The sequence below is a fragment of the Chrysochloris asiatica genome, unplaced genomic scaffold, assembly GCF_000296735.1.
Source record: "Chrysochloris asiatica unplaced genomic scaffold, ChrAsi1.0 scaffold00520, whole genome shotgun sequence".
Lineage (NCBI taxonomy): Eukaryota > Metazoa > Chordata > Mammalia > Afrosoricida > Chrysochloridae > Chrysochloris > Chrysochloris asiatica.
Genome location: NW_006409038.1, coordinates 25,770 through 34,588, shown reverse-complemented (window position 1 = coordinate 34,588; position 8,819 = coordinate 25,770). Strand labels below are relative to the sequence as shown.

The following is an 8,819-nucleotide window of genomic DNA, read 5'->3' as shown; positions in this document are numbered from 1 at the left end:
ACTTTACTCATACCTTTATATTTAAACTTCCCATAATTTTTCAGTTTTTAAAAAATTCATGTAGGCAACCTGTTGTTGAGCCATTTAAAAAATATCCATTCTGATGATTTCTGCTTTTTAATCAATGCTTAATATCATTTATATTTATATGATTAGATTTAACCTTACAAAGATATCATTTATTTTCTTCAGCTTTTATATCATTTCTATAAAAAGTATATTAATATGCAATTTATGCTTGAAAGGAAAATATTAATAATAGGATAGCAATTAAACTCTTCTACCAAGTATAAATTCCTAAAATCTGCCTGTATCAGTACCTGGATTAAGATTTAAACAACAACAAAAAAAACGTGTTTATCAAAAAGGCAGTCATAATTTATAAGCCAATTTACTAACCAAATTGGATCAAATAGGTATTGTATATATTAATCTTGGATATCCCTTTATGTTATTCATGGCCTACACTCAAAACTTGGCTTTTCCATGGCATCAGATCCCAAGATGTCCAAGGTCTCTTAGGAAACAAACAACAAAAGCCTCATTAAAACATTTGGGCAGTTATATCCCACCCTAATTGGACACTTGTAAACGCCAGAAAATGTTTACATCTTATGCTATTTTTAATCTAACCAAGAAGGAAAAGATGAAACTATAATATGCTATTAAACCAGCATCAAGAAAGCACACAATACAGTTATATTTTATACAGAGCCAGTTTCTCCAGAGGGAATTTTATAGTGAAAGCAAATTATTATCAGTTAGCACAACTTCTGCCTCCAACTCTACAGTGTCTAAGGAATGACTTTTTAAAAATAATGGAATTGAAAGCCCCTGCTGACTGCTACATGGTGAGTTAATCTCCAAGCCCCTAGACTTTCAAGTAGTTATTGAGTGGGATTGTCACTTACCGTTAGTTTATGAGAGGACATAAGACTAAGAATAAAAGATGTTGCTGTTACTTTTGTTAAGTTCTGTTGAGTTGATTCTGACTCATAGTGATCCTGTATAACAGCGTTTCTAAAGAGCAGTTGATGGGTTTGAACCGTCAACCTTGTGATTTGCAGTCAAGTGCTGACCGCATAGTACCACATCCCCTTATATATCTTGTAGGTTATCTCATCAGCTTCCTTTCCCCAAATGTTCAATGAGATAAGATATTAAGAGATGAATCCATGCTCTGGTAGTCAGGTCTAGTATAATGCCAGTTTTGTTCACTAGATTTGAGCAAGGTAGTAACTGATGATCCTATATGTCTCAGTTGATCCTTATTCATTTACTAAGTAAAAGGATATAAACAAGTCACAAGATCTCTGATCATGTTCTAAACTTTTCCTTTTGATAATTTCTCTTTGTCATTGAAAGATTCATTTAGTTATACTTTTTACATAGAGAAAAAACTCACTTTTATCCTTAATGATAAAATGAAATGTGAGATTTTATATGATGCAATTTAGAAATTTATTTGCATCTCTCTCAAATATATGGAGTCTTGGTGTGGCTCTGTATGGTAAGCATTCTGCTAACCACAAGGTTGGTGGTTCAAATTCATTAGCTGGTCCTTGGAAACCCTATAGTGTATTACTATGTGTCAGAACTGACTTGATGTCACTTAGCAACAACTAGTATATATATATCAGTGTGTGTAGTATCTATATGTATACATGCACTATATATACAAATACCAACAAAAGCATAAACACATACACACAACTTAAATGCTTCAATACCATAGCAAGGAAAATTTCACCATGCTAGAATAATGTCTACGTTATTTGCCCTATCTTCCATTTATTCTGCAACATTTTACACAGTTCTTGAAAATTGAGGATATTTCCTTAATTATGGAACCTTGAAATATTTTATGTTGAGGGTGATGAATAGTGTACACATATCTAAGAATTTGAGAGAAGGACATGTAGAAAATAAGAAAATGTATTTGTTCATCATTTCAGTAAAGGGATTTTAGCTCTTGTGTTTTCAGAATATACTCTAAAACTACTACATCTTCCATTCAGACACTCAAGGTATCAAAACTGGTATAACTTAACTTTCTTCATGGCCATTGACAAAGGAAAGTTTATTAATGTTCATATTGATATAATTCATACTGTATATTTTAAAAGGAAATTAATTTTACATGAGGGGATTAACCTGTATGGTTGTTATTCTTTTAAAGTGCCATCAAACTGGAGCCAACTTACAGTGACCCTTGTATGGGGTTTCCCAGCAGTGACTGGTGAGCTTAAATTGTTGACCTCATGGTTCAAACCAACACTGCAGTCAAGTGCAGTAATCCACAGCTCTTCACCAAAACTCCATATTATAAGATCTATATTAGATCTTAAGAAAATCATCGGTAAAATAAGGAAATAAAGGTACCTGGAGAGAATAGCCATGGAAGAAGAAAATGGGTGGGCTAGAAAAGAGATCAGTGAATAAGAAAGGTGTGCTTTATTTTGCCTTCTTTCCATTTTATCTATGAAGAATCAGAATGTCTGAGAAATTTTACAACATGACCTTCATGACAGAATTCTTGCTCATGGGATTCCCTGATGACTGGATGATACAAACCCTCCATGCAGCACTCTTCTTCCTCATTTATCTGACAGCATTGATGGGCAACTTCCTCATTGTCACCCTCACTACTATTGATAAGCACCTCCAAAGCCCCATGTATTTCTTCCTGAAGAATCTCTCTTTGATTGATATCTGCTACATCTCTGTGACTGTACCTAAGTCCATCATGGATTCTCTAACCAACACCCATTTCATCTCCTTCCTAGGATGTGCCTCACAACTTTTTCTTGTTATTTTTTTTGCGGGCACAGAATATGCCCTTCTTATAGTTATGTCCTATGACCGCTATGCTGCCATCTGCCATCCTCTGCACTATGAAGCCATTATGAACAGAGGTGTCTGTGTGCAGATGGTGACTGCATCATGGTTCAGTGGATGTGTCTATGGATCCATTCATGTAGCAGGTACATTCTCTGTCAATTTCTGTGGGCCCAATATAGTGCATCAGTTCTTCTGCGATGTTCCATCACTGCTAGCACTTGCTTGTTCTGGAGAGCATAGTTTAGAATATTCATTTATCATTGCTAGCTGCTGTTTCGGTGTTGTATGTTTTATTATAATGATTATTTCTTATGTTTGTATTTTTTTCACCGTTCTAAGAATTCCATCTGCAAAAGGAAGAATGAAAACTTTCTCCACCTGCATGCCTCACATCACTGTGGTGACATTGTTCCTCTTTTCAGGGATTATTACATACTTAGCAAAAAATTTCAAATCTTCATCTTCATTGAAAATGTTGATATCTGTCTTTTATACTGTGTTACCACCCACTCTGAATCCTCTCATATATAGCCTGAGAAACAGGGACATGCAGATGGCCCTAGGAAAATCCATCACTGGCAAAATATCCAGAATATTTCCTTGAATTTCATTGCACAATATAATTTAAATGTATGATTTGGCTAATAATATTTATTTCAAACTGAAGACATACATGTGTTCTCCTACTGTTAGTCTATAGAATGTAACAATATGTTGTCTAACAGGGCACCTGATCAAACTTAATCATTTCTTAGGTAGTGAGTGAGTATCTTGAAAACTTTACATTCAATGGTGTTCTTTCTGTTACTGGTTTCAGGGAGCAAATTCTGAATGCCTTACATTCATTGTCAGTGTTTTCAAACACCTTGCAATTCTACAACATTTTGGGAGAATTAGTGCAAAATGGCATGTTTTACTATAAAGCCAGGTATACACTCCTGATCAACAGTTAAAGATGTGAGAATCTTTATAATCTGTCTTTAGGAGTCCTATTTGCTTAAGCTGATTACACGTTAAAATGTGTAGTCCACGGTAGAATCATCAAAGAGTGATCATATTGCTGTAGTTACTGGCTACTCTGGCTTAAGAATGTACAGAAATGGTGATGACAATTTTCTTTTTAAACATTTGAACGTATGAACAGAATTTTACGTTTACACTGTTTTACACTGTTAAAAATAACCCCCAAATATCACAATCCTGAAGCAATTACCACATGCCAACTATTTATACATATTTATCATTCCAGTACTTTTTCTCAAATTCAATTATAAGAAAAACATTGTCGTGGAGTCAATCCTGAATCACAGTGACCCTATGAAACAGAGTAGAACTGCCCCATAAGGTTTCCAAGGCTGTTATTTCTTCATAAGTATACTGCCACATCTTTTTCTAATGGAGGGGCTGGTGGGATCAAACCACCAACCTTTAGGTTAGCAGACAAGTGTTTTAACCACTGCACTTTTAACAACCCTTCATTAATTCAGAACCTTCCACGTGTATTACCTTTCCTTAATTATTTCCTTGATCTTTTCTTCTGTTATTCCTTAACCCATTCCTAAATTTATTCCTTCATTTTTAATGCCTTACCTGTCTTTCTTATTACCTTCCATCTCCTTTTCATCCTCCTTTTGACATTTTTTCAGTCTTTATTCTTCGCTTTGAGATTGTAATTGTCATTAAGTGCTATAGAATCAGTTTCAATTTACACGATCCTGCGTAAACAGAATGGAAACCTGCTTGGTGATGCACCATCCTCACAATTGTTGTTATGTTTGAGAGCATTGTTGTAGCCATTTTGTCAATTCCTGTCATTGAGGGTCATTCTCTTTTTTACTGATCCTCTACTGCAAAGTTGGTTTGAACCACAAAGTTAGTGGTTCAAGCTCACCAGCCACTCCTGAGAAACTCTATACAGGATCGTTATGGGTTGGATCTGACTCGAGGGCACTTAACAACAACCACACTTTAGCAAGCATAGTATCTTTCCTTAGGGACTGGTGCTTCCTGATAACATGTTCAAAGTACATGAGATTAAATTTTTGCATACTCAGTTCTGGGATGTAATTCTTCCAATACAGATTTGTTTATCCTTTTGGTGGCCCATGGTAATTTCAATATTTTTCACCAACACCATAATTCAAATATATCAATTCTTCTCAGGTCTACTTTATTCATTGCCAAGCTTCCACTTGCATATGAGGTAATTGAAAATATTATGACCTGAGTCAGGCACACCTTAGTCCTCAAAGTGACATCTTTACTCTGTAACACTTTAAGTTATTATTTATAACAGATTTGCTCACATTAAGATTAGGTTCCATTTTTTTGTCCTGAATTTACTGCTCTTTGTCAGGCTACATACATCTCTTACACAGATAACCATACTGCATACCTAAAATATTTCTATTTTCTTTGTAGTGACTTTGGTGTGAAAATAGCAACTGCTTCATCTGTATGTATAAATTGTGACTTGCCTCAGTGGACTGAATTAGTTGTAATCTATTGGTATTTATATATCACAATATCTTCTTTATACTTTTTCCTTTGTTTTAATGATAATTATTTTTTAAAAGGAGCCCTCAAGAGAAAAATGCTTTTTCATAAACACTGAAATTTCATGTTCCTTTTATTGTGTCCATGGTGGTTGGTGGTTCTGTGCTGTGGAGTTGGTTGCAACTCTTAGTGGCCCTGCATAGTGTTTCTGACTCTGTTAATCTTTATGGGAACAGAAAGCCTCATCTTTCTACCTTGGAAAGGCTGATAGTTTAGAACTGCTGACCTTGAGGTTAACAGCCCAATATGTAGACACTGCACTCCCAGTATTCCTTTATTATATCCATATATGATGTTATACCACTAACTTCTAACTTTATAGCTATTTTAACTTACTATTTGAAACAATCCCAGCCTTCTGAATCATTTCCTCTATATGTCAACTAACAGGGACAGTAACTATAGACACTGTGTTATCCTAGTGTGGTGATGTGGGTTAATGTGCTGTAGTGAAAAGTCAGTTTAAACTTCAGGGTTGGTGGTTCAAGCTCACCAGCTGCTTCTCAGAAACCCTATACAGGGTCTCTATGGGTCGGAGCAGAGATGTCAGCTTGAGGACTAAGGTGTGCCTGACACAGGCCATTGTGTTTTCAATAGCCTCGTATGGATGCGAAAGCTGGACAGTGAATAAGGAAGATCATAGAAGAATTGATGCCTTTGAGTTGTGGTGTTGGAGGAGAATACTGAAAGTGCCATGGACTGCCAAAAGAACCAATAGATCTGTTTTGGAAGAAGTGCGGCCAGAGTGCTCCTTGGAGGCCAGGATGGCTAAGCTTCGTCTCTCATACTTTGGACATGTTGTCCGGAGGAAACAATCATTGGAGAAGGATGTCATGCTGGGTAAGGTGGAGGGTCAGAGAAAAAGAGGAAGACCGCTAACGAGATGGATTGGCCAGGTTGCATCATTGATGGACTCAAGTGTGGCAGCTGTAGTGAGGTTGGTCCAGGATCGGACATTGTTTTGTTCTGCTGTGCATGGGGTCACTATGAGTCGGTTCCGACTCAATGGCACCTGACAACAACAAACAACAGCAAAGGTTTTTATTTTCTTTACATTGTAGTGCAATCCATATTGATGGCTGTGTTCTTTGACCCATGTCAAGTATTTTAAATCCTCTGGGCTTTCAGCAAACAAAGTTATATCATCTGCATATAACAGATTATTAGTGTGTCGTCCTCTAAACATGATACCACATTTTCTTCATATAATCCAGCTTCTCTGATTATGTGTTTTGGCATACAGATTGAATAAGCATAATCAAAGAATACAACACTGGTACACACCTTTATAATTTTTAACTATTTGGTGTTCCTTTGTTCTGTCCAAACAACTGCCTCTTGGTATATGTACAGGTTCCTCATGAGCACAATAAAATATTCCAGAATACTCATACTTTACAATGTTCTCCATAGCTTGTCATGATTCACACAATCGAAAGTCTTTGGGTATTTAATAAAAGCACAAGTAAACATCTTTCTGGTATTCTCTGCTTTCATCCAAGATCTATCTGATATCAGCAATGATATCCCTTATTCCACGTCCTCTTCTGACACTGGCTTCATCCTCTAGAAGTTCTCTGTGGTGGGTGGTGGATGAGGTCAATAATAATATTACACCTCATCTCACACCCAGGCAAAGCCAATGTTCTCTAAGTTCTCTATCAGCTGTTATTTGGTTACAAAAAAAGGTCCTATATTGTCTGACTAATCATCACCTTCAAATCCCAGTGACCTCTTTTTTCTTCCTTTAACTTCTCTTTGTCATTGATGCTCCCTCAGTTTGGAATGATCTCCTTCCAGATATCTGCTCAACTACTGACTAACTTTTCCCATTCATGGCATGGTAAAATGCTGAGAGGAATTGACCTCAGTCTATCTCAAGCATGATTTCTAGCTTTCTTTCTCAATCTGCTTATGTGTACATGTGTGTGAATGTCTGAGCATAGTAAAACATACTCTTATCTGCTGTTGAGACAGTACTTGATCCAAGGTAACTTTATGGGTAAGAGTCGATCTGCCAAACTCAACGTCAGCAGTTTGAAACTACCAGCTGCTCCATGGGAGAAAGATAAAGCTTTCTGCTCCCATATTATTTACAGCCTCAGGAACCCTATGCAGAGTAGCTATGAGTTGGAACCAACTCCATAGCACACCACCACCACAATAGAAAGAAATATTGCTAATCCCTGTGCCATCTCCATAATTATTGTAGAGCTAAGCAAAATGATTTTTAGTTTTGATTTTTGGAAGTGGATATCAAACCTTAATTTATATGTTTCATTGACACCTATTAAGTACTAAATAACACAGAAACATCCCATTGATGGGTGAGTGATGGCTTTGCTTGAGGTACATTGACTGGAATTGAACCCAGGCCTTCTACACGAAAGGCAAGATTTCTATCACTTAACCTCCACTACCCTCTGTAAAGAGTCCTGGTGTGGAGCTGTGAGTTAATGTGCCAGATTGCAAAGCTGTTTGAACTGCATGGTTAGCAGTTTAAGCTCACCAGCTGCTCCTAGGAAACCCTATACAGGGTTGCTATGGGTCAGAACTGACTCGACAGCACTTAAAAACAACAACACCCTCTGTAAAATATTGTTACTCTAAATTGAAGCAAATCCTTAGAATGAAAACTTAACTGAATTAACACAAATTGTAGCCAGTTTTCTTGTTCAGATATGTGTGACTATATTGCAGGGTAAAAACAGAAGTCTCCTGGTGTTCTAAACAGATTCATCTCTAATAAGTGCCCTTCAAGTGATGGATTTCTATAAACTTAGATTTCTGTGCATGCACAGACTGCCTATATTATAACCAATGTATTGAAGTGTAGGTGGAATTTGTAATCATAAACAAGCACTCTGAATCTTCAGCTATAAATGAAAATATTAAGTAATAAATGCAACTAAATATGTATTTCATACTGTCTTGAAAGAAGCCTTTTTACTCTTCTAGCACTGCGGGCTAATGCACTGGGCTGCAAGGTCAGTTTGAATCACAAGGTTCAAACGCACCAGCTGCTCCTTAGAAACCCTTTACAGGGTTGCTATGAGTTGGAATGAACTTAACAGAACACAACAACAACAACAACAACAATAAATACACAGTAGTGACATTACATTTGAGTTATGTTGTTGTGTTAAGTTCCTTCAAGTTGGTTCTGACTCACAATAACCCTTTATAGCATTTCCAAGGAGTGGTTGGTGGGTTGGAACTGCCAACCTTTCAGTTCAAACCAAGCTTGTAGTCCAGTGTATATCCTATAATGCCACACCAGAACTTTACTTGATTCATAGGAGCCATTATTTGGTTAATGAGCTTTCTCTTCTATTTATTATTATATGTCTTCCATATATACTCAATACTACAGTCATTTTGGAGTCCTGGTGTGGCACTGTGGGCTAATGCATCAGACTGCA

The 8,819-nt window shown here is 36.6% G+C and overlaps 1 protein-coding gene across 1 annotated transcript; it reads left to right on the top strand.

Moving 5' to 3' along the window:
• Positions 1–2,494: 2,494 nt before the first annotated feature.
• On the top strand, positions 2,495–3,445 carry LOC102839320 (olfactory receptor 14A16-like). Its single transcript, XM_006877519.1, has one exon. The coding sequence runs from the start codon at positions 2,495–2,497 to the stop codon at positions 3,443–3,445; it is 951 nt and encodes a 316-aa protein (XP_006877581.1).
• Positions 3,446–8,819: the final 5,374 nt, after the last annotated feature.